This window comes from Pipistrellus hanaki (genome assembly GCF_964339955.1).
Source record: "Pipistrellus hanaki genome assembly, chromosome: 17".
NCBI lineage: Eukaryota > Metazoa > Chordata > Mammalia > Chiroptera > Vespertilionidae > Pipistrellus > Pipistrellus hanaki.
This window is the reverse complement of record NC_140519.1, coordinates 22,074,141-22,090,519: the sequence shown is the minus strand read 5'-3', so window position 1 is coordinate 22,090,519 and position 16,379 is coordinate 22,074,141. Positions and strand designations below refer to the sequence as shown.

At 46.6% G+C, this 16,379-nt stretch overlaps 1 protein-coding gene across 5 annotated transcripts in view; it reads left to right on the top strand.

Moving 5' to 3' along the window:
* Window positions 1-16,379, top strand: part of CHD7 (chromodomain helicase DNA binding protein 7) — a 175,326-nt gene that overhangs the window by 137,210 nt on the left and 21,737 nt on the right. For all 5 annotated transcript variants that reach the window (XM_084865076.1, XM_084865075.1, XM_084865073.1 and 2 more), the window contains 11 exons: window positions 32-208; window positions 1,153-1,296; window positions 2,322-2,577; window positions 8,064-8,274; window positions 8,800-8,995; window positions 9,298-9,465; window positions 9,690-9,869; window positions 12,688-12,798; window positions 12,887-13,092; window positions 15,804-16,003; window positions 16,161-16,320. In XM_084865076.1, the coding sequence (XP_084721202.1) occupies window positions 32-208; window positions 1,153-1,296; window positions 2,322-2,577; window positions 8,064-8,274; window positions 8,800-8,995; window positions 9,298-9,465; window positions 9,690-9,869; window positions 12,688-12,798; window positions 12,887-13,092; window positions 15,804-16,003; window positions 16,161-16,320 (2,009 nt within the window). The remainder of the gene's footprint in view (window positions 1-31; window positions 209-1,152; window positions 1,297-2,321; window positions 2,578-8,063; window positions 8,275-8,799; window positions 8,996-9,297; window positions 9,466-9,689; window positions 9,870-12,687; window positions 12,799-12,886; window positions 13,093-15,803; window positions 16,004-16,160; window positions 16,321-16,379) is intronic.

Here is a 16,379-nt window from a genome sequence, read left to right as displayed (position 1 = left end):
TGCTAAATAATAATCAGAGTTGTTTTTGTAGGGTCGAGTGATAAAGGGGTCCTATAAGTTTCATGCCATCATCACGACCTTCGAGATGATTTTGACTGATTGTCCTGAGCTGCGGAATATTCCATGGCGCTGTGTGGTCATCGATGAAGCCCACCGGCTGAAGAACAGGAACTGCAAGCTGCTGGAGGGACTCAAGATGATGGACTTGGTCAGTGATCATTTGGTGATTCCATGGAACCCCAATACAACTGTCGCTGGCGCAGCATTCCCCCCCTCTGGATCTGACTGATGCCTGGGGAGGGTGTTTGCAAAGTCTGTCAAATATTGTGATACATCCTCCCTCGCTTATAGTTACACAAAAGTGGCTGCTGACTTCCTGATTCTGACATTGTTGGCTGGTATCACAGCATCATATAGTCGTGATACTTTCCCTGAAATGAGTTTCAATTAATTGCTAAACAGTTTTCCATTTTGGATATATGGAAGTAGGACACGGGCACCAATGTGATAGGGGAGCTGGTGAAAGAGCTCGTAAACAGGAGGAATTGTTTTAAAGAAATACCTGACTTTGTTCAGAGACAAAGTTAGAAATAGCTTCTGGTAAAAAAAAAAAAAAAAAAAAAAAAAAAAAATGTGGTCTTTAAAACCAAGCCGACCCCTTTGCTAATTTGAAATTTTTGCAGAACAAAATAGGTTTTCATGTGCTGTTGCGTACAGAAGAACTTCTTTTGTCTGCAACGTGAGTCATGCAGGAAGCAGATGGGGAGACAAGCACTGCTGATGCAGAGAACAGAAAGAGTCACGAGCTTTATCTGAGCCTAGGGACTTTAGGGAAAACTTCAGCTTTGATGCGGAAAAAGCAGACCCTTAGGGGACTTGCGAAGTTGACCTAATGACCCCAGGAAGAGACGAAATGGCAAAACACAGTTACCACCAGGCCTGCAGTTCCACGCAGGCCCCTCCGTGCACATCTGAATCAGGGGCCATTTTTTTCTTATATCTCCGCCTTTGTGCCTAATTCCCTGACCTTACGTAGGACGGGTGCAGAATTAACTTCAGAGAGAAGTAGGAATGTGGGTACACAGAGGGACTCTGGTTGTGAGAAAGGGCTTTTGTTCTGATCGGTCACTGGCTCCCCTCACATTCCTGCAGGAGCACAAAGTGCTGCTGACGGGGACGCCACTGCAGAACACCGTGGAGGAGCTCTTCAGCCTGCTCCACTTCCTGGAGCCGAGTCGCTTCCCTTCAGAAACCACCTTCATGCAGGAGTTCGGTGATCTGAAAACAGAAGAACAGGTATTTCTCAGTCTGCTTTGTATTTTAGTCATGCAACTGAAGATTAACTCATGAAATGGCAAAGGAGTAATAGTAAACTAATGTAAAAATGTAAGTTATCTTAGTTTTGTCCTCCTGCCCAGTAGACAAGTGAGCTTTATATCTCCTTTCCTTGGACAGCCCAAGTCTTCATGACAGAGGTTTTCTTGTCTGTCTGTCCACTTGCCCTTGTGAAGGGTTGTTGATGGGCAGAGGTGTTTGTGTAATTTGCAGAGGCTGCTGTGCAGTTCAGGTTGGTGGTTTTGCTAGGTCTGCTTTTGGGAAGGTTGTATACTTTTGGGGATAGTGTCAGAAGCCACGGAAATTTGTAGAGCTGTTTGCCTCCTGGAGTTTTAAGTTCTAGTCTTAATCTCTTCCGTTAAGTTCAAAGTGAAGTCAGTTTTGTTTTGTTTTACTTCTCCTAAAAACTCTCTGGTGTGCTGTACCCCAGTGCCAGTCACCAGAAAAGGGAGCTGTAGGGAGACACCTCTGCTTGCAGGACTGGCTACCTCCTGGCTTATTCGCTGTTTCTGGAAACCAAGAGAACTCAATCAGAGGCCCCGCCCCCTCCCCTGACGCAGTCTCTTCCTTCCCCTTCATCATCCCCACCGCTCAGGGTGAACAGAATTGAAAGGAAATGAGTAGAACAAGCCTCCTGGTTGAATGGTTCATTTGACATTGGATCATTCAACCTTCATGCACTTCTGTTTTGAAAACTGGAAGTTTCCTGCCTTTGTAACCTTACTGGGCTTTTTTAAAATGGAATTTATTGGGGTGACATTGGTTAATGTTATACAGGTTTTAGGGATACAATTCTACAACACATCATCTGTATATTCTACTGTCCACCACCCCAAGTCAAGTCTCCTCCCATCCCCTTATTGGCCTTTGACACAAGAAATGAAATGGTAAACTAGTAGGATAATAATCCTGCCTTTTCACATTAGGATATGTGTTAACGTGCAAGCAAGTCATGGCATCAGTATTTACTTAAGGTCCTTTTTTAGGTGCAAAAACTCCAGGCTATTCTAAAGCCGATGATGTTGAGACGTCTCAAGGAGGATGTAGAAAAGAACTTGGCCCCCAAAGAAGAAACTATCATTGAAGTTGAGCTAACAAACATTCAGAAGAAGTATTACCGAGCCATCCTTGAGAAGAATTTTACATTTCTTTCCAAAGGTGGTGGTCAAGCTAACGTACCTAACCTTTTAAACACTATGATGGAACTACGCAAGTGCTGCAATCACCCGTACCTAATTAACGGTAAGCCTGGCTGTCGGTAAACTTATTCATGTCATTCAAAGCACCAGACGTCCTTTCCTCCCTCCAGACTGAGGACTTCACGGGTTGTAGTCATGGCTGCATCCTGACTCCTCAGTGTGGCTTTCACCTGCTCCCTGTCCTCTGTGCTGCCTCCTTCTGTGGTGCCTGAAGGCCACAGGACCATCACTCCTGCCAATCCCTCTGTGAAGCAGGAACTCGCCTCACCTTTCTCCTCTCTCCCCACATCTGTCTCACTTCTTGAAAGGAGGTGTTAGTGCTCCAGGGCTTAAAAGTGTTCACAGTTAAGAAGAACTCAGTCCCTGATTGAGATTTTCTTGCTGTGTGTGTGTGTGTGTGTGTTTGTGGTGTTTAAATCAGAAAAGTTAGAGAGGAACTTTGGTGTGAGAGGCAGAGATTTATTGTCTGAAAACTTTGATCAGAGAAAATTTCTCTCAGTCTAGAGACATTTAGCTCCAGTTCCCTAAGAATGAGAGATTATTTTATGGCTTTGATAATAGTTTGTCCCCTGTTGCTAATGAATACTTAATGCTCCTCCTATCTTCTCACCTAAATTGATAGTGTTGTATAACTGGCATGAGTACAAACCTGTATCATATACTTCCAAACATCATGAAAGGAATAAACATTTCTTGCCTGTGTCGTGGATGAAACTCTGGAAAACATGAGAGCCTTCATTTTGTCAGGGGTTGAGATTAGGAAGCTGTTGGAAAGGGGTGGCATGGAGTCAGCCTACGGGGCTGGGAAGGATATGGGCCGTCGAGGTTAGAACCAGGAAGGGCCTTACACGGATGTAATAACACAGGCAGAGAAGAGGAGTCAGGGAGACAGAGGGGAACTTGCCCAAAGTGGAAAGTCCATGTAAGCAGCAGTGCAATGGCTGGACCCTGATGTGGAAGCCTCGGCTCTGGGTGGTGGGATTTGTCTCCAGTCCGTAGGCAGTGGAGGACCACAGCCAGGGTCGAAGCTGAGAGATGGTTAGAAATGCGATTCAGGATCATGGATCTGGCAACGTCGTATAAGACAGATGGGATTTGGGAAAGAACGTCAGGTAGGCGCAACAACTGCTAGGGGGCTGGTGCTGTCGTCCAGGTGGAGTTAAGGTGGGGCAAGGAGAGCTGATGGCCCACTCACATGGGTGCTTGTGCTCAGTGACCATTGGCCAGCAATGAAGTTCTTTTCCAGGGAGAAGGAACAAGCCTGCTTTGTCTCTAGCACCATCCATGAGGTTCAAGGGCAGCTATTATAATTTAAAGAGTTCCTCATCTTTTCTTCTTCCATAACCTATACTGTCAGCTGCCTCAGCTCCAGAAGATCCTGTTTCTAAATGACAAATGGCCCATACCTGGGAGACGGTCTCAGTGTGGCTCCGGGGCCATCGCTGTGGGGACAGCAGTGCATTTCCTCTCCAGACGTTGTGCTTTTAGCGTTGTCTTTAAAGAGCGTATCATGTGTGATAATTACATGTTTCATGCCACCAACCTGCTAATCACCATGTGTTTAAGAGCCTGTATGGCCATTTATGGTGAGTGCCAGCCAGCCTGTTCCTGAGTTGGGGAGATGGAGTTGGGGCTTAGGGCAGTTGATGGTCTGAGTAAAGACACACACACACACACACTTTTGCATTTAATGTCCTGTGAGAAGAAAATGAGGGGAAGTGGCCTCCAAGGGGAAAGAAAAGGTGCTCACAAAAGAGATGAAATGCTGCCAACAGGTTGTGTGTGGAAGGAAGATCTCAGTGATGGTTGCCAGATCCCTACCCTCAGTTCCATCGAGTTTGCCTTGTTTGGCTACATGCCAATACATGCACTGAGCATTGAGAGGCGGGGCAGGGAGTGCTGGAGGGGCTCCCCACAGCCCAGCTGCTGGGTGTTCTCTGAGGCTGATGCTCTCTGGGTCTGTATCTTAGGACTTCTGCGGTTTGTATCTGTGGCAATTGTTCTAACTGGTCACACCTTGAGCTCAGCATCTCTGTCCTTAAGTTATGAAGTATCTATTAAGCAGGTATACTTATATGCCTTTATGTTGGGAAATTGTACCTCCAAAATACACACACACATACACACATTAAAGGTCACAGTTTCTCCGGTGACTTCTGTAGGCCTGTGTTTCACGGAGGCGGCTCCAGGGCCAGTACTGGCCACTCTGCCACAATCTGGAGTGTAGAAAAGACTGATACAGCGCCCCCTCTACACATGTTTGCTGTGCAGATAAAGGAGGTTAAATTGAATTTGTATAGGTGGTGGCAGAGTAAAGGACAATGTTTCTGAATTTGTGGGAAACAGAAACAGCTGTAAGTTGAAAGCGGTAACAAGCAAAGCAGAAAAAAATTGGGAGCGATGGTAGCATACAAGTTATATATAAAATAAATACTTTGAATGTGCATTAAGTGCTTACATGGTTGGAACAATGTTTGGTGCACTATAAACACTTAGAAAGTGCTGCTAGTTGTTTTGTTTTTTGTTTTTTTTTTTTTTGCTAAAAGTTAAGCAGGTAACTGAGTAACATAAATGGCAATACTATTTTGGGTCCAAGTGTCATTAGAATTGGAATGTTCAATTTTAGGTTCACTATGTGAGATAAAAATAATATTGAAAACTTGGTCAAGGTCCCCTAATGGTTAGGGGTGACTTGAGACAGTTGTTAATGTTGGGAGTAGGAGGAGTGTAGAGAATCATGAGAAAGAAAACAAGACTGAAGCTACGATGCCAGAGTGAATTTCAGAGAGAAAATAGTAACTTGGTTTTTTTTTAATCTTCAAAAGAAAATAATTTCTTGTTTAATTTTGGCTAATATAGTAGATGACATTGCAGTTACTTCCCTCACAGTGCCGGTCTGTGTAAGTGGAAAGTCTTCTACACTCATTTCAAGAATGTCTTTAATACACACACACACACACACACACACACACACACACATTTTTAATTGTGTTATGAGTGGTACTTTAATTCAAAGCAGTGCCAACAAGTTACATATTTTGGCTTCTCAGTTCTTTTTTCGGATTGATATTTACAACTAACTTCAAGGTAAACCTAACAGATAAACTTGAGAATTTGGCTGTGACATCAGAATGTTGAAATTGCCTCCCTCACCAACACTTTCCCATGCCTCTTCCCTTCAGTCCGGCCTTAAAAAATCCAGTGCCAAAGGAATCACATAGAGAACATGTTTGCTGATGTTTTAAAATGAAGTATTATTAGTGTAAAGTAGCTGCCACATAAGAACCAAAATTCATAGCAAAGACCTGAATTGATTGGTTCAATCAATAGTAACTTTTATCAGGCAAAAAAAGAATAGACTTAAAATTTTTTGAATACCTATATTTTAATTTTGATTATTCACAAGATGAGAAATTATTGATAGTATTGAAAAAGCAGAAAAGTTATTTTTCATCTCTGCATAAATTTAAGATGAAAAATAATAGATTTATCTACCAAATTGACTGAATTATTTTTAAAATTTTTTTACTAAAATAATCCAAACATGTCTGATATTTATTGTGTCAAAAGTGACTACTTCATTTTTGATATCTATTTATTGACCATTAACTTGTTTAAACTAAAACTATAAAAAAATTCTGAGTATGGATTATAATCTTAATGTGGACAAAATAACTATCCAAATATCATAAGAGTAATAAGACCTCTGTCTTTCTGAGTTGCAATGAGCTTATAATATATTGTTCCACAAGAACAAACTGGTAATAACAACCAATGTAGTATATAAACTTAAATCTATTTCTGTTGTCTGCTGAGAATCTTGTCCTGAATATAGAACCTACATTTCTAAAGTTTATATTTTGAAAAACGTTACTGAACTTTTATTCAGGAACCTGCCTGCTACCATTCTTAAAATAGCATTTTTTGGTTTTTTACATGTTCTTCTAGTAAAACCTTTGCGTACCCTACCCCCCCCCCCTTTTTTTTTTTCACTTGGAGGAAAATCCTGCATATTAGCCTGTCCTGGTGTGGAGAGGAGAGTGATGGGCTGGCATTTCCTGCCAGCCCCCCTTCGTAAGCAGTAACTGTGTGCTTTCCAGGAGGCCTCAGTGCTTGGGAAAGGCACTGAGTGACTGTAACCGGCGCTCAGTGAGATTCTGTGTTGATTAATAATTAACATGCGTTATTTGTGCCCACGACCATGCCATAACTTAATTTGTACAAGGCCCTTAAATGGAAAGAGGGGCCACATTTGCTGTGTAAGCCTCCCTCACAGAAGGGCAACTGTCCGAGTGGCTTGGTGGCCTACCGGACCCAACCTTTCAGATCTTCTGAGGTTGTGTATCCCCTTCAGGTGCACAGTAGTTAGTCCTCATGTTTACAACCAGGGGTAACAAGAACAGTTTACAGTATCTGACACGGTTTAAGGAGGGAACCAATCCCATTTAGACAGATTTGTTCGTTTGTATTTGCTAGAGAATAGGTGACCACATCCCTGTCCTGAGGGAAAGGAGCTGAGCAGCCAGCCATGCCCTGATTAAACCCTGGGAGGGGAGGAGGCCAGACAAGCTGCCTAATTCTAGTTAAGCCACCTAAGCAGTTGAAGGAGGCTTAGCCTGCTGCTTCCAGGATGAGGGTGGGTTTGGGGTCAGGGAAGGAGGTGTGACCAAGATGTCATTCTCTTGAGGCTTCTCTCTCTGATGTGTCTCTTCCCGCGCCCCCTCCCCTCCCCCCTCCCCCCCCCCCCAAATTTGAACAAATAGAAATCTATGTGGAGCTGTGATGAAAAGAGGGTTAGGCCTAGAAATCTTACATGAAATGGGTATATTTTATTTTCAAAGTTTTTTGAGCTTTGAATAATTCAAGATAGAATTTTTGTCCCTTATGAAATTATCAGGTGAGAATGACTACAGAAGGAGATTTAGAGATTACAGTAGAAAATGTGTGCTATCCCCTAAAAAAAATAAAAATAAAATAAAAATCCTAAAAAATACCCTGAACAGTGAATTCCCTTTTGTGGCAGTCCTTTGGGCTGTATTATTGTACAATTATAAATACAAACTGCTACCGTACACTGTAATTGTTAGAGTTCTGTCTGCTTGTTGCTTGGTTTCAGAACAGATTTTGTTGTGTGTTTATATCCAGCTAGTAAACAGGTCTTTGTTTCTTCAGCCGTTTAAGTTTCACATTTTCTGTAGGTATCTGGCCCTTGGCTTGTTTCTGCCACTTCTGGCCTGACAGCCTGTTGTTGAAATTCTGTTTCTACAATCAGCACGCATTTGTTTGTTGTGGAAAATGTGGCTTTTCCCCTCCCAGTGCCTAAACGTGTTGTGCTGAAAACTTTGATCCCTTTTATGCTTTCCCGGTTTCGTGTAGGCCGAGCTTTGAGGGAGGGGTAGGTTCGCGTTCGTAAACATGAGCACGGTGGTCTGGTTCCCACAGTTTGCGGTGGGTTTTGAAAGCTAGTTCATTGTTTTCAGTAATAAAAACCTTTTACTGTATTCATGTTATGCTGTCCAATCTCTGCAGGTGCTGAAGAGAAAATTTTGGAAGAGTTTAAAGAAACACACAATGCAGACTCTCCAGATTTTCAGCTCCAGGCGATGATCCAGGCTGCTGGCAAGCTAGTGCTGATTGACAAGCTGCTGCCAAAACTGAAGGCTGGTGGCCACAGGGTGCTTATCTTTTCCCAGATGGTGCGCTGCTTGGACATACTGGAAGACTACCTCATTCAGAGACGGTGAGGCCCCGGCTCCATGAGAATAGAGAGGAGATTCAGAGGTGCCCTTGCACAGGGCTCTCGTGGCTCACCTCGGAGTGAGACCTGTGCTGAGGGGGTGGAGTGGGGACCTCGCGTCTCCTTTTTAAAGGCTGTGGGTGTACACGGCAGGCATTGTGTACTATGGCTGCCTTCGGTCTGCGCGATTTTGTGGGCAATTTTGTTTCCCGTTTTCTTTCATTTGACCAGGGGAGAATAGTTCTGACCTAAAATTGAAATTGTTTGTTATTTTGCTGTTGGAGGTGTCAGCTATTTTTAGAGGTTAGATATATCGGTAAAGAGGAAGTAAAATAAAACGTAATCTCTGGGCATTTGAACCAGTTGTGTGAAAAACAACAAAACTCGTTTGTTCTGAAATTGCTTCTCATACATAATACCATCGTTAATATATATCCCAAGTTGTATTACTGTCTTAGAAATAGAAGCAGGGAGCCGGTGTATGGTGGCTGTCCGGCAGGCCTCCTTGCTCACGCTGACCTTTTCCAGGTACCCGTACGAAAGGATCGACGGCCGAGTGAGAGGCAACCTGCGCCAGGCAGCTATCGACAGATTCTCCAAACCTGACTCAGATAGGTTTGTTTTCCTTCTGTGCACACGGGCAGGAGGCCTAGGCATTAATCTTACTGCTGCTGATACCTGCATCATCTTTGATTCTGACTGGAATCCCCAAAATGACCTCCAGGTAAACATGCAAGAGAATCTTCCTGGTGCCTTTTTTTTTTTTTTTTTTTTTTTTTAAGTCATTCCACTGTGACGGAGAATCCCCATCAAACCAATAAATTAAAGTCATGTGGTCACTCAGGCGGTATCCCTTGATGGGGACAAATGAACCAACTAGTCATCAATTTATTAATAATGTAAAAGTAGTTCCTTTGTGTGTGAGCCCTCCTCGAAGCCGCACCTGTTTATTGGCACAGCAGATGCTCCCATACAGACGACAGAGCCTTTCTTTCTCTGTTGCCATCAGCTCCCCTTTTCTTCCAGGCCCAGGCCAGGTGTCACAGGATCGGACAGAGCAAATCTGTGAAAATCTACAGGCTGATCACACGGAACTCTTACGAAAGGGAGATGTTCGACAAGGCGAGCCTGAAGCTCGGCCTGGACAAAGCGGTGCTGCAGTCCATGAGCGGAAGGGAAAACGCAACCAACGGGGTAAAGCCACCCGCACCCACCCGGCCCCTTCACTCACCCCGGCTCCCAGTGAGAAACGCTCCAGCATCAGCTCGTGTTCCAAGTTCAGGGTTTCTTCTAAGCACTGTCTCCACCTCCTTTGTCCCTTGTTGGAATTTAGGTTTTTCCTCTTTGAGGAAAAAAATAGATTGTTTAGTCTAAAAACATTTCAACTCTATATTATTTTAAAAATCTCTCTAAAACAGGTGCAACAGCTCTCCAAGAAGGAAATAGAGGATCTTCTGCGGAAGGGGGCCTACGGTGCGCTCATGGATGAGGAGGACGAAGGGTCTAAGTTCTGTGAAGAAGACATCGACCAGATCCTCCTGCGGCGAACCCACACCATCACCATCGAGTCCGAAGGGAAGGGCTCCACGTTTGCTAAGGTGTGAATCGGTCGGAAGAGGCAGGCCTTCTACAGACACTTAATAGAGTCTGCATGCAGCACTCTGTGAGGTGCTCAGGAGATGCGCACGGAACATTTGCCTTCTTATCCGGAATTGAGAAGTTAATTAACTCCCTGTGGAGCTCCTAATGCATAAAACCTTTGTTTGTGTTTTGGGTCCTGTTCTATCATATGGCAAGGTGGTCACTCACCTTGGCCTCAGAGCTGCTTCCTGGCTCCCAGGCTAGTCCTTTTCCTGTGGCCTTGACCCCAGCCTCTCCACTTCTTGAGATCTGATTCCTGACATAGCCTCTAACAACTGGTCACTCCCATCTGTCTTCCCCTCCAGCTTCAGTGCCATAGCTCTGCTTTCAGAGCTGGAATCCACACAAGCATCATGCATACCAGTTGCTCACTGCCTCCCTTTCTATTTCTTTTTCAACTTCCAGCTGCACCCTCTCCACCTCTTCATCAGACCAGCTCTGGCAAAGGTCACCACTCGGGGCTGCTCCAGCAAGTGCCCCTCTGAGGCTTCCCCTGCATATTGACCTACCTGCCCTTCTACGCCCAGGCCCCACGTACACTTTTATTTTCAATAGCTTTCTTGAAGTGCAATTTGCTGACCATAAAATTCACCCTCTTTACGTGTGCCTTGACCTTATTTACACTCCTGTAACTATCACCAGACATCTGGGTGTAGAACATTTCCATCACCCCAGGAAGATCCCAATGCCCATTAACAGTTCTGTGGAGCATGCCTGCGTGTGTGTGTGTGTGTGTGTGTGTGTGTGTGTGTGTGTTTGTGTTTGTGTGTGTCCTGCCAAATCCTTGGCAACCACTAATCTACTTTCTGTCTATAGATTCGCCTGCGCTGGATTTTTCAGATACATGGAATCATGCAATGTGTATTTTGTGTCTGGCTCTACTCACTCAGCACGAAGTGTTGAGGGTCATCCATGCTGTAGCCCAGATCAGTACTTCCTTTTCATTGCTGGGCCGTGTTCCAGTATATGTCTATGCCTCATTTACCAGTGGATGATGGACATTGGGGTTGTTTATTCACTAATTGATAGTGAAATTTTTGATTGTTATGAATAATGTTGTTATGGAACATTTGCATGCAAGTTTCTGTGTGGTGATATGTTTTTGTTTCTCTTGTGTGTGTACCAGGAATGGCCTTGCTGGGTCATGTGTTAGCTCCATGTTTAACCCTTGAGAAACCTGCCAGACAGTTTTCCTAAGCGAAGGTACTGGTACCTTTGCTTTCCCACTGGCAGTGTCTTAGATTTCTAGTTTCTCCACAGCCTCTGCAACGCTTTTTATGGTCTGGCGCTTTGATTACAGTCGTGTGCGTTATTGGGACGTGAGAGCCTCTCGGGTTAGAGCTGAATTTCTCTGATGCCTGGGGCATCCTTTGCTTGTGGCCCTTGTGTATCATCTTTGGAGAAATGTCTGTTCTAATTCTTTGCTCACCTTTTGAGTTATTTTTTTTTTTTTTTATTCTTGAAGAGTTAGAATTTTTATATATTCTGGATAAAAGTTATCAGATAATACAATTTGCAAATATTTTCTTAGGGTCTTTTCTTAACGGGTGTTCAATTCTAATGAAGCCCAGTTACCTTCCCCCCACCCCCCTTTTTTTCTTTTATTGTTTGTGCTTTTGCTGTATTGTCTAAACTGAAGTTTACAAAGGTTTGTCATCTTCTCAGAGTTTTATGGCTTTCACTCTTACACCCAGATCTGTAACCATTTGCGTGAGTGCTCGTGTGTGATGATGTTGTAAGACAGGGTCCACCTTTCTTATGCGTGTGGACATCCAGTTGTCCAGCTCCTCCTCCTCCGGGCTCTGTGGTCCGCCACCTCCTCCCTCATATCTCTGCCTACACATACACACCTGCTTGTTCACCTGAGTAACACCATTCAGATGCCAAAGTTGTTTGCTGCCATTTTTCCTGGCTTCCTCCTTTTCCTTCATACTTGACATTTAGCTAGGTCCTCACTCCTTCCAATTAATTTTTTAAAGAAACTTTGTTTCTGCTAGAACTGTTTTCAGTCTTCATTACTTCCTCCTTAAACCACAGTAGCCTGTTCTACCCAATTCTACCCTCCACGCTCCCACAGCAATGCTTTTGCCTAGGATGCTGTCCGGTCCCCAAGCAGAGTTGGCTGCTTCCTCAGATAGAGTTCAGACTCTGTTTATAGGACACGCAAGGCCTGCCTTAATAGCCTGATATTGGCTTACTCTTCTTTTTAAAAAATAAGTTTTTTTTATTTCAGAGAAGAAAGGCGAGGGAGAGAGAGAGGAACATCCATGATGAGAGAGGATCAGTGACCGGCTGCCTCCTACACAATGCTAACCACTGAGCCATGCCATTGGTGCTGGCTTACTCTTCTTGATTACCCTCAATCCCCGCCACTCCTCTTTTCTCCTCTGTTCTTTTAGCTTTCAGCAGCCTGGTCCAGGCATTGTTTTCTAGAAAGCCTATTCTCCCTTCCCAGCAGTGCCCTGCCTGTACCTTCACCCCCACCTGAACCTGGTTAGGGCCTTTCTCTGTGTATCAGTTGCACCTGTACATCCCGTTGTTACCTGTGGTGTAGTATGCTGCACGGCCACCTTTTGTTTCCTGATCTGCTTCAACCCCTGGCCCATGAGGGGTGGTCTTTGTCCTGGTGCCATTGATGACGGCGGCTCGACGGCGGCATCTGGCACACAGTGGGAGAAGGCAGACATGTTTGAGTGAATGGATAAATGGGAGCTATTCTGCATTTTACCTCTGAAGAAAGCATCTCAAAGTAATGCATATTTCCCCCCCTTTTAGGCCAGTTTTGTTGCATCTGGAAATAGGACAGATATCTCCCTGGATGACCCAAATTTCTGGCAAAAGTGGGCTAAGAAGGCCGAGTTGGATATCGATGCCTTAAATGGGAGGGTGAGTGAGAGGTTCCGTTCACGCCCTATCTGACCTAACCCCAGGCTGCTCTGATAGACGTGTAAAGTGTGTCTGCCGTCTGTTTTAGAACAACCTGGTCATTGACACTCCGAGGGTGCGGAAGCAGACCCGGCTGTACAGCGCAGTGAAGGAGGACGAGCTGATGGAGTTCTCAGACCTGGAGAGCGACTCCGAGGAAAAGCCCTGCGTGAAGCCCCGGCGGCCGCAGGACCGGTCCCAGGGCTACGCCCGGAGCGAGTGCTTCCGGGTGGAGAAGAACCTGCTCGTCTACGGGTAGGCGGGGCCTGTGGGAAACGGGCTGTTACTTTAAAAGCAGTTGGAATTCCAGTGGGCACAGGAAGGCAGTACCTGCGTTTGGGTTTCTGTGGCTCCCGCAGTCAGGGGAACTCTGCAGCGACTGCGAGGGCCTGGGGCGTTTGGTTGATGTTGCTCAGTCCTCGAGGATTTGAAGGAGCACGAGTTTGTCCCAAAGGAATTGGGTCAGCTCCCAGTTTACTTGATGATAATAACTCAGAACAAAGTTTCAGAATCACAGCGTCTTTTCTCCTTTAGCTCCACATGGAATTTACTACCGCAGTAATCTTGTAACACTTTTCTGTTATAAAAATTTGTTCAAGGGAAGGATCTCACTTGGGAAGCTCTTCCAGCAGATGTTCATTTCAGGTCTCTGAAGGTGCCAGCTCTGCGTCCCTGTGGCACCCCCAAGGTGCTTTGCAGGGCAAGGTGCTTAGTAAATAATAAGAGGTCTCTAGCCCTATTGTGAGACCGGAGGCAAATTCCATTCAAGTACAAAACCGCCACCAGAATGGCCTTTCTATAGATCTGACAATATCCTGTCTTGGGTTGTTTTTTTTGTTTTTTTTTTCCAGTGAGTCATCATTAGTTCCAGAATAAATACAAACATTCTGTTTCATGTAGCACACAGGGCTCTGGCCTGGCCCTTCCCATGGGCAGCCCAGATTCCTGTGAGGACAGACCTCTCCATCTCCTTCAATGGGCCACGGTCTGTCTCATCTCTCTTCCCACAAGCCCTTCCCGCTGCCTAGAGCCAGCCCCTTCCACCATCTAAGACCCCCACTCCCCCGCCACACACACACACACACACACACACACACACATATATACACATGCAGGCTTGAGCTGCCCAACCCCTCCTGCTGTCCTTGGCATCCAGGGCCAGCATCCCCTCGGCACCCTGCACCAGGAAGTCTGGTCTGCACTTCCCACCACACTCTGGGGCTGTTGGTTTATGACGGTGCAGTGGCTTCTCCCGTTGGAGACACAGCTAGCAGCTCAGGGCTCTCTGTGTCCTCAGGGCGGAGTGCAGTGCCGGCTGACACAGTGAGTGCTGCGTCAGTGGTTGTGGAATAAATGAAGTTCAACGAAAGCTCATCCTGTGTGTGGTCCCTGGGTCCCCTCTCCTATTGCCTGTGCAAGCTGCTCACCCTTTCCTGTCGGTCCTCACACAGCCGAGAGACCCCCCACCCAAGCCCTTTTCACCTGCTTCCATGTTCCAGCTGAATGATCTAAGTTGAGAATTTTGCCAGTAGCTTTAGAAATGGAACACATTAATAACTCTTGAAGCTAAGAAGTGTCCTTAGGGCATACTGCATTTTAGTGAAGCCCTTCCCTCCTCCCACAGGCATCACTAGGTATTGAACACCTACTATGTGCTGGGCACTGTGCTAGGATAGTCTCAGATACCAAGGACACAGCTGTAAGCAGGACAGTCATAGCCCCACCTCAAGCAGGCAGGTGAACAGCAGAAAGCAGCAAACTGTGGAAATGGCGTGGCTGGGAGCTCTGTGCAAATGGAGCGTAGAAGCAGGTCTTCCTTTAAGACACAGCTCAGGTATTCTGTCTCTGCCGCTGGGGTTCAGGGCAGTAGAAGAAGGAATTCCACAGAAGGTGATGTGTATAGTCTGTGACTTGATGGACATCTTGAGTGAGCCACGGTAAGAGGGAGTGTTGGACTTTGAGTTGGGGGAGAAGAGAGTTTCTGGCAGAGAGGGCAGTGTGTCCAAAGGCCTAGAGCTGAAGGCCAGCCTTACGATTTGAGGGCTGAGGGGGGTTCATAGAAGCCAGAGGGACCAAGCCAGGGTGAAGGGAGTTCTGGGCAGGCACTGTGCTTCTCGGCTGAGACTCCCCATCTGCGGGGCACTGCTCTCGTTGGGAAGAAGGCAGCCCAGGGGCTCGGTCAGCGGTACTCTGCGGGAGGCACAGCTCAGACCACATCTGCCTGTCTGTTGCACATTCTCACTTCACAGCACGCAGGAGAAAGAACACAGCACTGGGTCAAACCCGAGACTGGGATCCCAACTAGACTGTTCAGCCCCTGCAGTGTGCTACCTGCCTGGTTCTAGCCACAGTCCCTTCTCCACCCGTTTCACATGAGGACCTGAGCGTAGGCGGCACGTTTCTCCTGTGTATGCTCTTGGAGTTGCGTTCTCCGTTTCAGAATGAAACCTGAGCCTGTCCACAGCCTGTCTTTCATTATTGATTGTAGCACCCCTTAGGGTTGATGAAACCACATTTCTCGGCCCTGACTGGGGGCTGTCACCTTGAGTCCCTGTTCATTTCATATGGTTGGTCAGCATCGAAGCATGCAAACTGTGACTGCAGCACCTCTGAGAGAGTGTAAAATGTCCAGGCCCTGCGTGCTCTCTGTCTTCAGAGTGGCTGCCTGTCTGAGTCTGAGGGCAAGTCCCTGTCCTGCACTGAGGAGCCATGGACCGCAGCCCGCGCTGGGATGGGAGCTTTCACACTGGGCCCTGGGCTGCTTTCCTTTCAATGAATATTGCCAGGTTTTTGTTGTTGTTGCTTGGCAAGAGAAAAGAACCACATTTAAGATCTTCATGTGCCTGGGAGCCCCACAGACATGAGAGTTTTGACCCAAGATAGTCCTAACCCCGCTGCCTGACTGTGGAACCATGCCCCAGACCTACACTGAGGGCACCTGTGCATGCTGAGTGCTTGCTTTGCAGCTGGGGACGGTGGACGGACATCCTTTCCCACGGACGCTACAAACGCCAGCTCACTGAGCAGGATGTGGAAACCATCTGCAGGACCATCCTCGTGTACTGCCTCACCCATTACAAGGGGGACGAGAACATCAAGAGCTTCATCTGGGACCTGATCACGCCCACGGCCGACGGCCAGACGCGCGCCCTGGTCAACCACTCCGGTAGGTCATCCTCGTGCTGTATGGCCGCAGAGGCCACCGGGGCCTGGCAGCACGGGCTAGACCCCGTGTTTCCCTGCCCTGGATGCCAGATTGTAGAAAGCTTCTGTTACTATTACAGTAACAACACCCATCGTCTTTGTTACCGCTATGATTCTAGGTTTATCAGCCCCGGTGCCAAGGGGAAGGAAGGGGAAGAAGGTGAAAGCCCAGAGCTCACACCCGGTGGTGCAGGACGCCGACTGGCTGGCCGGCTGCAACCCCGACGCGCTGTTCCAGGAGGACAGCTACCGGAAGCACCTGAAGCACCACTGCAACAAGTGGGTGGTCCGGGGGCGGAGGGCTCGGGGGTTCCTGTGTGTGTGCGTGCGTGCGTGTG